Source organism: Podarcis liolepis (assembly GCF_965112155.1).
Source record: "Podarcis liolepis genome assembly, chromosome: 12".
In the NCBI taxonomy this organism is placed as follows: domain Eukaryota; kingdom Metazoa; phylum Chordata; class Lepidosauria; order Squamata; family Lacertidae; genus Podarcis; species Podarcis liolepis.
The window spans coordinates 55,998,791-56,017,035 of NC_139563.1; the positions used below are offsets into that span (position 1 = coordinate 55,998,791).

At 42.5% G+C, this 18,245-nt stretch overlaps 1 protein-coding gene across 5 annotated transcripts in view; it reads left to right on the forward strand.

The window, feature by feature from the left end:
* The window catches only part of SUGCT (succinyl-CoA:glutarate-CoA transferase), a 294,353-nt gene extending 276,332 nt beyond the window's left edge, over positions 1 to 18,021 (forward strand). For all 5 annotated transcript variants that reach the window (XM_083468830.1, XM_083468832.1, XM_083468835.1 and 2 more), the window contains exon 14: positions 15,381 to 18,021. In XM_083468830.1, the coding sequence (XP_083324956.1) occupies positions 15,381 to 15,544 (164 nt within the window). In that variant the 3' untranslated portion in view covers positions 15,545 to 18,021. The remainder of the gene's footprint in view (positions 1 to 15,380) is intronic.
* Positions 18,022 to 18,245: the final 224 nt, after the last annotated feature.

Here is an 18,245-nt window from a genome sequence, read left to right on the forward strand (position 1 = left end):
ACTCTAATTTCAAGTTGATGTAATTAGAAGAGTTTCCAATGAATCTCTTATAAACATTTCATTTTTTCCCCCTTCTTTGGCTGCATTAAAATGCATTTCCTCAAGAATGTCCAATACACAAGAAAGGCAATTCTCTTCTGATATATGAAACTCCTCTCTAGTAATAAGATATTTGGGGTATTTGAGAAGAGAGGAAATTGCTAAGGATTAGCTTTATAGCACTTGAACATGTCTCTGAAATGCTACTCTGTAAGTCAATAAATAAATAAACAGAAAGAGAAAAACCCCAATGGGATTACGGAGTTCTGTATCCTGTAGTTTATTAAATTTGTCAGCTAAAGCAGTGAGGGATTAAGGCAGTGTATTTAATAATCTAAGGAAATCCTTGCACGAAGCACCTATCACTGGTCTTCATCTCAAAACATGCATTGGTGGAAGTATATGGTAGGAAATGAAAACAATAGACCTGCACTAGGAAGTCATCAGCTTAGTATGCTTGCTCAAAGTACTAAACCCTTGGATATTGCTTACTTTAATGTCAACAGTTCTGGCTGACACTTCTTTGGATGAGAAGAGTCTCCTGCTGCCTTCATATGGCTATTGCTTGTGGGGCAATGGAAGCAACTTCTCTCCAACTTTCCCCGTGGCAAAAGTGCTCCTCCAGCACCAGCAGCTTGATCCCTGTAGTGAAAGAGGCAAAGGGCCTGATGAGGAGGAAAGCACCTCTTTGCTACTCTTCCTTAATTGTAACCACTCTCGCAAGTCAATGGAGGCTAAACCAAATTGCAGCTTTTGATCTAGACCATTTCGTTGGTGATACCAGTTGAATATCTCTCATTTCTTACACAACGATCCCATGTTTGATCAGTTTCATGTAACTGCTTCATGGGAAAAAGCTAAGCAAGTGATTTACTCTGCTTTTAATGCTCTCTCAGTACTTGGCTTGGCAATTCCATGCCCAGTGTGTTATTTAAAAGCAAGCTTCTTTCTACAGACCTCTTACCCAACGAATTATTGCAAGCCATAGTTTTGCCTGACAGCAACTGGGACTGTGCCCACACAAGGGCATTCCAGCATACATGAGTTGCTCTTTCCGTGTGTCCATTTCCATGTGCATCTCCATCCACACATGAACGCTTTCCATTTCATGCCTCTGAAATCTTCCTTGATGTTTCCCATCCACACTAGTGGACAGTGCTTGGTGGAATAGATCTGTGCATTTGTTGCTCCTTCCCTCAGTTAATATTTCCCCATCCTCCATAAGTCCCAGAAAACATTGTGGGAAAGTCTCTAGGTATGAGTTTAGTTTTGTGTGCTTCTCGCTCCACCCCCTCTCACTCCGTATATGAAATACAATTTTCTGATGTAACAGATTTACACAAAGGTATATCACTCCAAGCCAGGAAACCTGAGGAATGCTGTGGGCACATACACAGGTATTTTTGTGCCATGAGTGGGCACACTTTCAAATGTATATATGTATGTTTTGCTATATACCCAATTTGCACAATAGAGCACTAAAATGTGTGTGTGTGTGTGTGTGTGTGTGTTGCTCCACCTGTGCAGATAGACCCCACATTTTTAAAATATAGATTTTCAATTATATCAGATTTTCACAATAAAAAATGGGTCACTCCAAACCAGGAAAGGATTTGCAGTCGCTCACATGAAAAGCTGTTGTTTCTTTCTTCCCTTCTCCTTTCTTACCTCCTGTTCCTTCCACGGGCAAAAAATATTTTTATTTTTAATACAGCTGGTTTGGTTTTTTTGCAAGCACAGTTCTGCACAAAAGAGCTGTTGTAAAAATTTAAAAAATACTACAAACTTGCCTTCATCAGCAATTGGTGGGAAAGAGTGGGCTACATCATTTCCATTGGGAAAGGAAACAAATAGTGTTTGTGGTAGATGGCACCCAGTGAAACATCACCACGCATGTATAAATGTCTGCCCATATAGGCGCATCAGTGCTGCCACAGTCAGATTACATGTAATTTTATACTGAATTTTCTTCCCTTACTAGATTATCTGTTGGTGGGGAAGATCCAAATTTAGTGTGTTGGGGTGGGGGAGCATGGGCTGCCACTTGGATGAGAAGGATGTCATGTGAGGCATAAAAAAATACGAGACACAAGCAGCTTCAAATTAAACTCCAGGGTGGATGAGCCCTAGGTCAGTGCGTTTGGCAGAACTCCATTGGGATTGCCTTTTCTGCATGAAACAGTTTTTTAATTTAGTGAAGTATCATATGCTATTATTTTCTGAGCCAAAAGAGCAACCTTCATTTTCAGAGAAAATGGGCCAGAATTTTGATGTAACACTAAACCTCAGTTGTAGCATAGTTAGGTTTATGAGAATAAGCCTCATCCTCCCTGGAGATCATGCGTTGCATCTCCCTCTTCTCCTTCAGTGCATTTGGAAGTTTTTGCTTCTACTTCTGAATAGCTCCATTTTTCTAGATTGTCCAAACCTGGATAGATATACTATGGTTAATTTAACTATGGTTAGTGGAAGCAAGCCAACTTCACACCATAGTCTATGAAGCTGGCTTTGTTTTGGTAGCCATAGTTAAGCTTAACTAACTAAAGTTTAGTTAAGCTAAACAGCAGTTAATCTCAGATGAAAGTGAAAGCTGCCGATTTCATCATGGCCCTGTTGGGGCAAGAGAGTGCAACCCAGTGTGAAGTTTGCCTCATTCTTGTAATGCTGACCCATGGTTCAGTGCTAGATCCAAGCCAGGTCAATGTTCGTTTGGTTACTAGATTTTGGGGCTCTTATGTCCTGCTTGTGAACTTCTTTTTGCAGTTGGTTGGCTGTTTGCAGTAGACAAAAGGTTCTGTGAAATGGGTCATTGTTCTGCCCAACATGGCCATTCTTTTGCACATGTTGTAATTCCTTTATTAAGCCAAATGAATGTTCCTTGCATAATTGCACACACTGATCAAGCTAGAAAATATAGCAATTAATAACATTACTTTTAGGACAGGTGATTCTCACTATTCTTACATCTTTGTACTCAAGTGAAATAACACAATTCCCTTCACTATTATAGGAATGTACTAAATAGCATGAAAACAATTTCCATAGGTGTGAAAATATCAGAGTCTCATTATAGCCATTCAAAACATTTTTTAAAAAATGTTTTCCATTTCTTGATCCAGATCTGCTTTTATTTTTGTGTGTGGTCAACCTTCAAAGTATCTACACAAAAGCATGCTTTAGAAATTAAACTGGCATTGCATCTTCCAGATTGAATTCAGAGTGTTCTGACACTTTTAAGGGTCACCAGTTTTTAACTGAGCCTGCTCATGCTTGCTTTAAAGCATGTGAACTGTAAAGTACAGTATGTGTACTAAAGTTATAGATAGGTCCACCCTGCAGAGATCTCTTTAGGCCACAAAGAAGAGTGAACAAAGGGGGAGAGAATTTCTCTGTCTAAAATATTGATGTTCTCCTTGGCTTTTCAGATTAAATGTTCCGTGTATAATTGACAGGTCACACAAAGTGCTGTGTTGTAGTGATGGTGTGGTGGTGGGGCAGACTTGGTATCAAGTTTGGCCACCTGATAGTTGTAGAAATACTGCTTATCATCATTATCATCATCATCACCATCACAACAAAAGCAAAAACATGATATGTAATACAGTAGAAACAGCAGCATCAGTACAGATAACCGTAGGCACACTCAGTGTAAGGTGTATTTTGGCTTTCAAACTGTCCCTCTGTGTCCCATGGAGACTGCTTTACGTCTTTTAAATCATCTCCATTTCCTGCTATTTCACCACTCAGAACTGTTGCCTTTCAGTTCTTTAGCCTGAAGTGACTTTTGGGTTAGCTCTTTAATTCCACCCATGAACTGAGTACTGATTATGTCATTCAATTGCCGCTTCTCAGAAACCACAGGAAGCAGGAACAGCATGATATGCCTTATCTCTTTTATTTAAAAAATATTACAGGACAAAGCTGCAGGAATAGAACTACAATGCTACAGAATAGAACTGAGCACTCCAGGTAGATCTAAACGCTTTTTATATATCATAGCAACCAATCCTAAAAGCAGCATTTTCCTGAAAGAAACGGCAGTGTGTATTTCGCTAGGGGAAAATAACAGCTGGTTTAAAAATTAATTTTCAAATGAATATAATCTGCAACAGGTACATATATATGAGGTGAAGTAATTCTTGGCATTCTTTGATTGATACAGTATCTGAAAACTGGGGAAGTGGGTTGTATTTGAATCCAGGAATGTCACCCCAAGTATTTTATTTTATGATATTTTCCTCTGTGAGTGGATGAACAAGCCTTACAAACATGCCCTCCACCTGTAAGATCCCATTATATGGCAGGTAACCAGGGAATAGCCAGTGCGTTAAAATGAAACCTGCACATTGAATCTGGCGGAAGACAGCTGGTGTAGAAATCAGCACAAGAATCAGAGCAATCTGCAAAAGGCATCTGAGTTCACATTAAACATTGCTCTGTGCTTGCTGAGTTAGAAGGGTGGCTCTGAACTTTGCACGTTTTTGTAGAGGTGAGAGCTGCTTTTCATTTCCCTCCTCCTCCTCCCATCTGCTTAACGTCTTGGCTTTCTGCAAGCAGGCAGCCATGTTCCAATTCAACGAAAAGGGTTAATGGAGAAGAGAGTGTTTGTGTCCTTTGAGTTTTATTGTTTCACGGTACAATTTACACATTTTATTAGGCTGAAAAGTGTCACACGCCTAGCCCTGGAGAGGCTGAACCTGTGGAGCAGTTTCAGGGAAGCAGGTCTGGAGCTTATGGCAAGAACAGGAAACCCAGGGGGGCAGGGAGTGTGTGTCCCTTCGAAAGCGGAGAATGTGGAAACAGGAAACTAAGGTGGTCAGAGACAAGGCCCTTCAGAACCCTGGACAGGTCCTAGGGACCATGCGGCTTGCTCCAGGGAGTGCTTGGTGTTCGCTGAGCCCTTATATACTCCCAGGGCCTGACTGCACCTCTTAGATTTTGCCTCCTTGATTCCTTTGGCTTGGAGCCTGACACTTCTCTTCTGTTTCTTGCTGGGGTGCATTGCCTGTGGTGGCAAACGGGCTCAAATGCTCTTGGGTACTTTTGGGGAAAGGTGTTGGCTTCCCTCTGGTATCTTTTGCAGGGGCTACATTCTCTAGGGATTCAAAATTGAGGATGTGTGATTCAGTAAGTTCCAGGTTACTGGCAGAGGCTCATTGTCAAGACCCTGAAGTAACGTGTCTGGGGTCTCTTCTGCCAGCCCTCCTGAGGCTTCTGCTAGCAAGCTCCCTCCTGAATAGGTCACTGCAGGCACTGCAAGTCATGGCATCATCACAGCTAAATCATTAAAAGTGTCTTCAATATGGGATGCCCCAATGATTTTCGAGGTGTGAGACTGTTGGTGGGACCAGTGAAGAGTGGATAGCATGGGATGTGCAAGCTGCGGCTGCATCCTGGAATCTGTGCATCCTGCTGTGATGATTCATCCAAGCAGACCAAGCCACATGGCACATACAACAATTCAGCATCTGTTTCTTTCAAATGAGGTCAATAACAAGCACAGGTGAATGTGTGGAACAGGGAACAAGAGCACTCCATGCTGCAACAATTTCTTACATATCTGACTTGTATTATCTAATGCTGAATCGAGAAAGAATATATATGTAGACAATGTTCTCCATACTCTTTTATGTGTTCTAAACCTTGGGCAAAACAGGTGTTATATCCAGAGTTTATATTAAGAGATATCTTAAGAGATATGCCTCATCTGTCACAGAATCATGGAAGAGTTGCAAGGGACCACAAGGATCCTCAAGTTCAACTTCTACAATGCATGAATCTTTTGCCCAACATGGTGTTTGAACCCACTATCCTGGTATTAAGAGTCTCATGCTCTACCAACTGAGCTATCCTTTGAAAGGAAGTTACTGATCTTCAGTCTAATGCTTTCTCAATTGAGCTATTTTGGCCATGTGTTAACTGTGAACTATACAGAAATTTATTATAGATGGAGAGACACGTTTCAAGAGACACAGCATGTAGTATGCATGCCAGAAAGAATGGCACCCCCACCCCACCCAGTCAAGTTCTTCCACTCTGTGTAGTGCTCTGGCCTTGATTGTTTTCCATGTGCCTGGGACAAGGTCAGCTGGGGAGAGCTGAGTGGAGGACATTGGGTAAGGAGAGGGGTGGTGAAAGAGGAAGGGTAAGCCAGCTGAGGGGGCCATGACTCAAACAATTGATGGTTGTGCCACATGCCAGCCTCTAACCAGAGGAAATGTGATAGCTCTGTCAGCCAGCCCTCAGGTCTGTCGATGCAACCACTGAATGGTAGGTTAGCTTTAAATATGGTCTCCCTCTGAGAGTGGGGGATTTGTCAGCTCTACAGAGGTGGAGAACCTATTAGCATGGTCTGTCCTCAGGGGCTGATGAATTCAGGTGGCTCTGGGGGATTTTCCGGCTAATTTGACCCGTGGTCCTATTAAAAGCCCAGTTAATCTGTGCAATACATGGATGGCCCAGGTTGGTGATATGCTCGTCCCGGGCATCCTCTCCCGTTTGATAGAGCTTAACTGGCTTCTTGGCATACAGCAGAGCTGAAGACAGTGAAACCACCTGGGAGACGCAAGTGAAGAAAAACTCCAGACAAATGCAGGCAGCACAAGTAAGTGTTCATTAGTGAGCCTACTCAGTGGCAGTGAAGACAACAAAGAGGTACTTTTGATATATCCTCACTATGCCACCCAGCAGAACGTTTCTACATTTAAAGAGCAATCCAAACCACTAGTCCACCTTGCTGCAGGGGGGCTTGGAGGTGTTTGTCTGCCCAGTCCTTCCTTGAAAACCTGTCCTCCAGTGGCAAGAGAGCAGTACTACCAAAATGATTGTTTACAAAGCTATTGTACTACCAACCTAACTATATGCTTGTGAAACATGGACCACTTATAAATGCCATCTCCAGCCCCTCGAAAGATTCCATCAGTGGTGTCTCCAAAAAATTTTACACATCACTTGGGAAGACAGGCAAAGATCACCAGTGTTGAAGCAATGATTCTTCAACATCAGCTTCGTTGGACTGGTCATGTTGTGCGGATGCCTGATGATTGTCTTCCAAAGCAACTACTCTATTCCAAACTTAAAAATGGAAAGTGTAATGCTGGTGGTCAACAAAAGAGGTTTAAATAATGTCTCAAGGCAAATCTAAAAACATGTAGTATAAACACTGACTACTAGGAAACACTGGCCTGCAAGTTCTCCAGTTGGAGAACAGCCTTTACCAAAGGTGCCATGGGCTTTGAAGACACTCCAACTCAGGACGCAAGGGAGAAACGTGTTAAGAGGAAGACACGCTTGGCAAATCCACACCGTGATCAACTCCTACCCAGAAACCAATGTCCCCACTGGATCCAGAATTGGCCTCCACAGTCACTTACGAACTCATCGTTAAAACCGTGTTTATGGAAGACAATCTTACTCGGCTACAAGTGATAACCAAAGAAAGAAAAAGACTACCAGCCGGGAAACCCTACTAGTGAAGAGCACCCCAGTGCAGCCCCCCAAATGGCAGGCAGATGGAAGGTAACATGGGAGGATCCTTGTCACTGGTAACGAATGGAAACCCCAGAAACAGGATGGGGAGGCAGCATTGAATCACCTGGATGCAGAGCTGTCATCTGATGACAACAGGCCTGATCTGTGCCTCTGCTGCCTGGGAGCTGGTACTGCAAAATGGCCTTCCCACCCTAAGCAGCAGGACTGTGGATGAGGCAGCGGCTGTGCTGCTCTATTGAGTCCTGCTGTTGCTGGAAAGGGGTTTCCTCACCCGCACTGCACATCTTTGGCTGACACTGGGCTGGACCTGAAGCAGCACACATAGCAAAAAACATGTTGTGTAGAGGGTGGTGAACATAACACTGGGGTCCACCAGGGAGGGTGGAGTACAAATAAAAAGTTGTTGTTGTTGTTGTTGTTGTTGTTGTTATTTGGGAGTATTTTACTCCAGTGTGTTCACACATCATAGTGGCCTTTTATTGATTGTTGAAGTAAAATGAGGTCTGTAGCATCCTTGAAGGCAATAAATGCCAACCATTTTTTGCTGTGATTTGTATAGAAGCGAAAGGCTCAAATCTGACAATCTTACAAAAGGAAGATGCATTAGCAAAGCGGGGGGGGGGGGGAGGAATGACACATCTTGGAAAGAAACATCAAGTCAAATGTGAAACCCACAAGTGCAAGTGGCAAAGGATCAAAGGTGCCGGGGTGTGTGGGAGGGAGGGAGGTGCTGCTGATGCTCCCAGACAGTCCACGATGGAAAAATTCTCTTTAAACCAAGCACCTGCTGCTCCCGACTAGAACTTCAAAATTACTAGCTCAAGTAAGTTAAAGCACTTTACTTCACAGTGAAAGTGGGGTGGTGGAGAAAAGGAAGTAGTCCAAAGCATCAGGAGGTGGAAAAAGTCAAGGAGAATGGGGAATTGCATTAATGAAACTGATCTGTGCACATTTGAGATGGAATATTGCTTATGCATGGCTGGTTCCAATCTGATTCTAATTTATACTCTCAAGCTTTTTAGTTGTCTTCTTTCTTGGATGCAGAATCCCCCCCCCCCCCCCCGCTGTCTCTCTCCCTCTCTGGATAGCTTCCTAGCCTTATACTTCATTCCTCTCCATGGGTGTGTCTGGTTCTTACATTTCACTTTCTCAATATTCCTGTAGCTTTTATGGGTGAAGAAAGAGGATTCCTGACTTCTTCTTTTTTTGCCTTTCACAGGATAGAATGAAAATCTCTGGTAATATTTACAGCCACAAGAACGTCAGAAAGAGGGCCACTCTGTTGTGCTCACACTTGCACACTTGTGCAATTTAAACCAAAGGCGGCTTGATTGAAGAGACTTGAGTGCCCCATACTGCTTTGATATTCCCAACCTCAGATGAGCTGAATATCACATGACAGGGATTGGCAACAGACAATGGAAAGCCAACACAATTGCTTGCCCTCCGTACTGTGTTGGTATTGATCACATTGTCAGTTTGTAAATTCATCTGAATAGGGTCCAAATGTGGAATTTGCCCTTTTCTCCCGCCCAAATCCTCATGCTGACTGTTCTTTTAGGAATTTAAAATTAAAATAAAACAGATGATTGCTTGGAACGGAAGGCAGCAGGAGAATTGCAGCAGCCTCTCAGATAGCGCTCTAGCTACCACAAGCTGTAAAGAGGCAATTGCACCAAGGTATCAAAACTGGCATTGGGTGCTGTGCAAATGAGGGAGTCATGTGCCACCATCCTCAACATTTTCTGGGCAAGGCGATTACGATGGTGGCTGTCTGCCAGTTGTGCGCATGCATGGATAAGGCAGATTATCCAGACCCACTTCAGTCTGGCTTTAGACTTGGATTTCGCAATGCAATAGCCTTGGTCTCCTTGCCTGATGATCTTTATCAGGAGTGAGACATGGAGAGTGCAACCCTGTTGGCTTTCCCTGATTTCTTGGTGGTTCAACACATTGAACAGTGTATGACTGAGTGACCAGGTGGCATCAGTGGTGACATGCCTATGCCCAGCTTTTGGCTGGTTCACCTGCTATAGCCATTCTTGAACCAGGATAGCCTGACTTCAGTAAGCTAGTAACCCAATAGCCTTAAGATTGGCCTGTTGTGATGCGTTTTATCCCACCCAGGGCCCACTGCCTCAGGTGGCAGGATCCCCAGGGACAGCAGATCCTGTATCCAAGAAACGCTGCTGCTGCTGCTGCTGCTGCTGCTGCTGCTGCTGCTGCTGCTGCTGCTTCTTCTTCTTCTTCTTCTTCTTCTTCTTCTTCTTCTGTGCAGTCCTTGGAGGCCAAATCTGCTAGCCTAGTGTTCCTCCTTGGCCAATAGGAGGTGCTGCTGGTCTCCTCCCATCCTTGTTCTCAGTGTAGATCTTCACCCACCCCTTCCCTGATTGGGGGGGCACCATCTTGTGGTTTGTTTCAAGTGTCAACATGTCTTAGGCTAGTCCTGTGTGGCACTAGCTATCATGGGCCAGGAGTCAGCTTCACCTGCTGAGCAGCAGCCTGAAGGAGCAGAAGGCAGTGACTGCGCCTGCTGCTGATCAGCCGCCTTCTTCCTGATGTGAACCAGCTGGCTCCAGCTTTCTTAAACAGGGTTTCCAGCCTCAGACAGATGCTGGGAACATTGGTCATTCCTGACCAGACCTTGCTGCTTCTTGTTTCTCTTGACCTTGGACCCTCTGCTTTCCTGACCCCTGGACCATCTGACTTATGTGAGCTGAGATACTCCTGTCCTTAGGACTGGACTGAACCTTGCATACGGACTCTGACCCAAGACTTGGCTGATTGGCTGGCCTCTCCTGCCACTGAGCTGCACAGGATGATGATGCTACTGTTCAAAGACTGTCCAGAAGCTGCAGGTAGTGCAGAGTATGACCGCCAGGGCAGCAAGATCAGACCATGTGTCACCAGTCCTTTCTCAAAATACGCCTTTATTAAGGATTTCCCCTGGATTGCCATTTGTTCTGATTGCTAAGTAGCAGGTTTTCCCTTGGGGAGGAGTGGGGCAAGGGGGAAGCTGCTTGGACCCATGCCTAGAAAGTGAGGGTCAAGCAGAAAACCTCTTAAGAAAAATGCAGGGGGAATACTAAACTGAGGAGTTGCCAACCTAGTAGCCTTCTCTCGGAACTGTTGCATGGGAAAGGGAGAGCTGCCCTTTAATTGCTCATTTCTAAGTTCTAGGCTGGGGGCAGAAGTAATTCAATAAATCACATGCAGAACTGAAATAATATATTGTAAAATTCTGAATAATCATTTTTCAAAGCAGTTTGCAACAAGTCTGTTATTTATAATTTAATGCTTTAACTCTTTGTCTTGGGAAGGTCAGTGCTTTTATTCCTGCATGTACACACACGTGTGGCAACTGGAATTAGTCTAGGCAATCAGGACACTTGGGGCAGCTCTTGGTGCCAGGGCTATGTTTGCCCTTGTTCTCTTTCACCTCAGAAATCTACCATAAAAACTCCTGGACTGTTTAACCTTTTAAAAAGAAAGACGTCTTTAATCCCCTTGGGACCTCGCGTAGCAAAAAGATGCTTGCACTGTCTTATCTGTCTTTTATATCTCATGTTTTAATGTGTTCTGTGTCTTAACTTTATGGTTTGTTTGGCGCCTGGGATGTTATGGCAGAGAGGCGCCAAATAAACAAAATTTATGATGATGATGTGGATTTCAAGTACTAGGGAAGGCGGAGACAATTTGGTACTATAAGTATAACTGATATAATATTCATCTGACGCCTTGTGAAACCTTGGCGATAAAGCAATATCTGGAGCAAGTATCTTAGTAACTTGCTAAAGAAGTCAAAATATAAATATTGATTTACAGGACTTCACATATAGCAAAATGTGTGTTTAGGTCTTTCTTGTGGAATGCTCACTGCTTTCTCCAGAAAAAATATTCTAAATATGTAGTACAAGGTTAGTTTTTCAAGTTAGTTTTCCAAACTCCCTCCCTCTCTGTTTCATGCCTTCAGTTTGTATGGCACATTTAGAGAGTTGAATTGGCAACATACATAGGCTAATAATAATAAAATAAATAAATAAATAATGTTATTTATAACCCACCCTCCCCAGCCAAGACCGGGCTCAGGGTGGCTAACACCAGGTATAAAAACAATTGATTAAAATACAACTTAAAAACAAGATTAAGTACATTGAAATGCAGCCTCATTTCAGTAGAAACTCAAATCAAAAACTTTTGGGGGAATGAAAATGTCAAATCTTCACCAAGGTCAACTATCCAGACTGGTCCTACATGGGCCAGAAAAAAGTCAGGGAAATCCCCAAATAGGAGTTGCATCACAGAAGGAGGAAGGAAAAAGGAAAGAGGGGGAGGGGATCAAGTTGATTTCAAGCCAAAGGCCAGGCGGGACAACTTGATGGTGACAGTGGGCAAGAAAGGAGGAAGTTGTTTAAGGGAGCAGAAAAGCTTTGGTAATGCAAAGTTAGAAGAGCAGAAATCACGGGGCAGAACAACAAACAAGGGGAGGAAGGGGGTTGGACTAGATGACCCTCGGGGTTGTGTCTACAATTCTATGATTGTAAGTAATTGCATTTTATTGCATTTTATTGCATTGTATTATATTTTATATGTAAATCCAATTCATCACCAAAGTGAAAAGAAGTATATGAATTCTCTAAATTAAAATAAAATGAATTTGTTGTTTAGTCGTTTAGTCGTGTCCGACTCTTCGTGACCCCATGGACCAGAGCATGCCAGGCACCCCTGTCTTCCACTGCCTCCCGCAGCTTGGTCAGACTCATGTTGACCAATGAATTAGGGCTGGGGAAACAGTGAGGATGTCACCAATTCAACCCATCTTAGGTCTGTGCAGAACCTCCTTGTGTGTTCTGGTCCATAAATTGAGGACCAAAGCTCTAGGTGACACCACGGGTACAAAAACTTAATGCTGTTTTGTGCAAGTTCACTTTCACATGCTAGTCATAATAGCGAGTGGCGCCCACACCAGCCCCAATCCCCCTCTTTTCTTCCCAATTCTGTGTTGCATGCAATACTAATGTCTCACAAAAAAATGAAACTGATTTGTAGAAAAGACAACCTGAAAAAAGACAATGCACATGCTTTTGTAAATTAAGAAGTCTTTAATAACGCCCCCCCCCAGACAATCTTGCTCCTGCTTGCATCAAATGAAAAAGAAAAAATAATAGCTGGTGGAGCCCATTCTCAAAACTGCCCAGTCCAACCTTTTGCATATAAAGCAAAGCTGCTCTTGTGGAACTTTTGATTAAGGCTGATTATTATCCTTATTTACTACTGCCAAGGTTGGGTACAACTGTGATATTTCTAAATGCACAGATATAGGATTCCATTGTTAGGTTGCTTTTCATTTGATCAGTTTAATCTCCAGAGGTCATTTATTTGTAAGATGGTTTCCTTAAAACTTCAAAACTGATAGTGGCATCTGAGCAATATAAGAATACAAGCCCCAGCCACTTTAGACAATGAATGCTGGCATTTACCAATGCTCAAGGTGAGAATTTATATTGCATTGAGGGTCACTAATATAAGACTTGGGGGGGTGGGGGGGGAGGCCAGTCAGCTAAAGATTAGGAATTTACAAACAGCTCTGAATGAAAGGGACTTGAAATGACAGTCCATCTCAATAGTGTTGCCTTTGACTATTTAGGAAAGCAGTTTGAAGGATTGCAAATTGACTAGTTCACGTAGTTCAACATGTAGTCTACTGGTAGGTTTGTGTGTGCTTTTAGTAAGAGCTAGTAAGTAGACTTATTTCTTTAAACTGCCATAAGGTGAGAGAAGTGTGAGATGCAACTTCCAGAGAAGTAGTCATGACAACCTGTTGCAGCAAAAAAACAACAGAGTCCTAACACATTTATGATGACAGAGATTTGGGCCAAGAAAAGTAAAGAGTAAAGGGACCCCTGACCATAAGGTCCAGTCATGGACGACTCTGGGGTTGTGGCGCTCATCTCGCTTTATTGGCCGAGGGAGCAGGCGTACAGCTTCCGGGTCATGTGGCCAGCATGACTAAGCCGCTTCTGGCGAACCAGAGCAGCGCACGGAAACGCTGTTTACCTTCCCGCCGGAGTGGTACCTATTTATCTACTTGCACTTTGATGTGCTTTCAAAGTGCTAGGTTGACAGGAGCAGGCACCAAGCAATGGGAGCTCACCCCATTGCGGGGATTCGAACCACCGACCTTCTGATCGGCAAGCCATAGGCTCTGTGGTTTAACCCACAGCGCCACCCTGGATGCAAATCACTGCTCAGTTATGAGTAGATCATTCGGCTGGATCCAGACTAAGTTAGTAGTACTTAGGTCTCACTGAGATCAAGGAGGCTTAGCAATGGAAGGTGGGGGCATTCCAGAGAGGGGGGGCATAGAAAATGAGAGGGGAAACAACAAATGGTCTTACTCACTAGCATCTGCCTCCCCGGGAATGTATTTGTTAATTAAATTTGTATCTCAATCTTCCTCCCAAAGCAGCCAAGGGCAGCACACACTATTATAATTTTTTTAAAAAACTTCAAAACAACAACACACAAACAAATCCAAAACAAATTTAAGAACAGACACCAGTGAATTGTATATTTACAATAAATGTATACAAGCTTCTCTGTGCTCTTGTGCAGTTCCCATTCATTTTAGTGCGTCCCTTGACAGAAAAAGGATGTCCCTATTAATTGATTTCAGGTTTTTTTACAGTGGCAACCTTATTTCTGACTCATGCAAGTTTTCATTTTTTGCCCTGTGGAATTTTTCATCACTACACATTATGAATAATAATTGATAAATGCACAAATAATATTCCAATCCAAGATGCAATCTCAAGGTTGGATCATAGGAGAATGGTCTGTTCAATGAAGATTCTGAACATGTTATGCTCTGAATCTGTGAACAGGCACAGCCCCTTTTCATTTACCAAATCTGATTTATAATATGTGTACAAAATGTCCTTCTGGAACTCGTGATGGAATAATGGAAGTGGAATTGTAAACATCAAAACCTGAAAAAACTATTTCCACAGCCACATAGCCAGGACTGAACAACTTTGTTAGCAGCCCTCGTTTGCTAAATCCCTAGACTGATTTAAATATTCTGTGGGGGCTGATAAAAAGAAATGTAATTTGTATAATATGTATCAGTATAGCAAATACAGAAGAGGGATATGGGCATTTCAGTAAGTAGTCACCAAGGCCTGCTTTTCATTTAACAGTGAAAACACACGCAGCACTCATGTGATTTAATTCCTTTTCTGAACTTCGATGGAAATATCTGGTTGGAATGAAGACATATCAACCAGCTCTGAAGCAGTGGCTCCACAAGTTCACGAGTCTGGCGTAGAGCGAGATCTTTGTGTACCGATCCATATGATTAAGAAGCATTGTTTACCAGACTCCTGCTTAAGAAATTGCTGTCTTCAAAACTTATTTATATGTTCTGCCACAAAAAAAGTGGAAGGTTTGCTATTTTTCAAGTTGTTTATAATAGCTGGTTTGGTTGAAACTGTCAGCCAAGCAGCCTACTTTGTGATTGGTGGTTTCAGTTTCCCATTGCTTCCATCCTCTTTGGATTGATGCAAACCTTCATCTACAGCACTCAATGTCTCATCACACAACAGCTCCTGAAAGTAGCGCCTTTTGAAATAATGAAGGGCAATGTGAAATCTCTGGCTTTTGACTTGTGTTGGTTGTTTCACCCATGCAAATCACATGAAAATCTTGTCGAGAGAAAGAGAAAAGCATTCTCAAGGCACAAGAATTTGTGATATTTGCGGGTGTCTTCTCTTTGTACAGGATGGCATTCTTTACAAAACTAACCACGACCATTATTAACTTCCAGTTTTCTTTTTTCTTGTTTTTGACAGGACCAGCCGTAAGGTACAGCCAGTTTGAAGTGTCTGAGCCCAAACCTCCTCCTCTCGTTGGTCAGCACACATTGGATGTTCTGAAGGATACTCTGGGGTACAAGGATGATGCCCTAGAGGAACTGCTCAGCTCTGGAGCAATAGTTCAGCATGGACGCATGTGAATGGCTTTGGCTTCGGTTGTTGACGGAGAAGAAACCTCCTGGAATTCTACCAGGATCTCTTTAGTTTTCACAACCCATGATGGAGATGTGATTAAGTTCTTGGTATTTTTTTTAATATAATCTGAAACACACACTGCATTCAAGTATCAACCTGCAAAGTTTTAAAATCTATTTTTCCTGCCTTTCTTGCAGTCTGGGACAGGTAGAGGTGCTGGTAACTATAAAATTCAGCATTTGGTATATTGCTGATAGACCAAAATAAAACCCACCATGCAATCCCACTGCCACATGTTCAGCAGTGCCTCTCTCTGGAAACACATGGATGAATTTCAGAAGATCTGAGTTCCATGCCAAAAGCTACTAATTGCATGGGTAAAGCCAGTAGAATCTAGGCCATAATTAACAGCACGTGATACTCGAAAGCAAAACCACTTTCTGTATACAAAGCAATATGGCATTTCTTTAGGCACGGGGGGGGGGGGGATGATTGGTCAATCTTGCAGGCATATAATTTAGATCAAAAGTAGAATTCTGAACAAGAAGATTCCAAAACTTTTACTTCTGCTAAAGTAAGGCACTGCCTTCCTTCCCTGAAACTAAATAAAGCTAACCAAAACAGACACTCAACAAATAATGACCATATTTCACTCAAAGGATCGGAAACAGGCCTCCTGTTATAAGTGGCCTGTCACTTGGTTTCCAGTTTAACAAACAACATCCTCTGTGTTAAATCTGAACTTCACAACTATATCTTGCTTTCCGGGGGGGATGGGGGAGAGAAAGAAAGAAAATTATTACATAATTAAGTTTAAAAATGGATTTGCAATCGCCTTTGAAGTTGTGTGCCACGGTCTTCCTTTGTTGGCTTATTTTGTAAATCTTTGTGTTGTCTCATTTTCAGATTTCCTTCTAATCTTTTTTCCTCCTTGTACGTGTGCGTGTGAAATTACAGTCTCAGTACCAGAGTCAATACTTCTGTCCATATGCTAAATGCATCGTTATATTTTGGATCAAGTGATGGCTCTAAGCATCAGAAGATGCGTGCATGGGCAAGAGTCAGGAATCGGGATGCAGGGATGGGATTGGGAGGGGAAATTGCATAATTCCCCTTTAATTCAAGAATAGCAGCCAAGATTAAAGAGGAGAAACAATGCTGGGAACTTAGATACGGCGATTTGGTCGTAAACTAGGCACTGCTTTTGTTGAAAACAGTCGCTTTAAAACTCATATTTACAAATAGGCATGCTGTTTCTGCTTATTCTCTTTCTCATTTCAAGAACAGAATACATAAGATTTAAGATTGATTCAAAACCTCCTAAAGGAGCTTTGTTTTGTCCAGTAGTTTCCCAAGGAAAGGGCTAAGTGTCACCAAACCAATTCATGCAAACCCCATTGGCTTACTTAGTTTTTAATTCCATGTTTAATTTTTGTTCCACAAGGCTGCATACAAATAGGAAGTTCATTTTCTTATCCTTTGAGCTTGTTTGAACCTCAGGACCTAATAGTCGGTTTCCTCAGAAAAAGGTCAGTGAGTTAAATGAGACTTACTTTGTTAAATGCTTCATATCACAGTCTCAGAATGCTTTTAGGCATCTTTATCTGCAGGAAGCTATGTTGAGCTAGCACAAATTGTAGCCAGGCGCAGCAGAATGGCGATTGCACAGAATTCTGCTCAGCACAAACCAGCCTGACCTAGGATGACTGAGCTCTTTCCATGTCAGCAAGAGGCGCTGTGCCCCGGGATGTTCTGACTAGTTAACCAAGAGCATCCCAGGTCTACTACCACGGAGAGAAAGTGTTGAAATTGCTTAGAATCTGGGGCTGGGTTTAGATGGGCAGCAAAATGAGATGGGAATGAACTGGTAGAAGAACAACCAGAGGTTAGTCAAAGTTAGGGAGAGAGCACTTACTTATTATAATTAACACTTTACTGAAAATTTCCTTCTTCATGCATCAAACCTATAAATTCTTCTAACTGGACTATGCAAAACAAAAGCAGTAGCACACAATCTGCAGATCAACATGGAAGTAACTACAAAGATAAATTTTACTGGCTGGGTTGATGTTAGTTGTCACCCAAGATCAAATATAGTTCGAATAGAATAACACTGAACAGAGGACCTGTAATAAGCTTTTATATTTTTTAAAAAAATGGTATTGGCATACAGAAGTGATGCATGATCAGATTTCAGATTGTTGCCGAACATGTGCCCAGTCTAATTGCCCCAGATGCCACTTGTGGGGAACCACAATTTCCAAAGCTTCCATTTACTGAAACTGAGCATAATCTTCTCAGCTGCTACATTGTGAAAGACTTCCAGAAATCATTTGGCCACAAATATTAGTTGAATCATATCATATACACACGATTTTTTAAAAAATGTTGTGATAGTTTTCTATTATTTCAATTATCACCACACTACACTCAAAAATCCAGATTTTGAGAGAATGTGGAAACACACCAGACAAAATGGATTTTTTTTTTAAAAAACAACTACAGTGGTACCTCGGGTTAAGTACTTAATTCATTCTGGAGGTCCGTTCTTAACCTGAAACTGTTCTTAACCTGAAGCACCACTTTAGCTAATGGGGCCTCCTGCTGCCACCGCGCCGCCGGAGTACGATTTCTGTTCTCATCCTGAAGCAAAGTTCTTAACCTGAAGCACTATTTCTGGGTTAGCGGAGTCTGAAACCTGAAGCG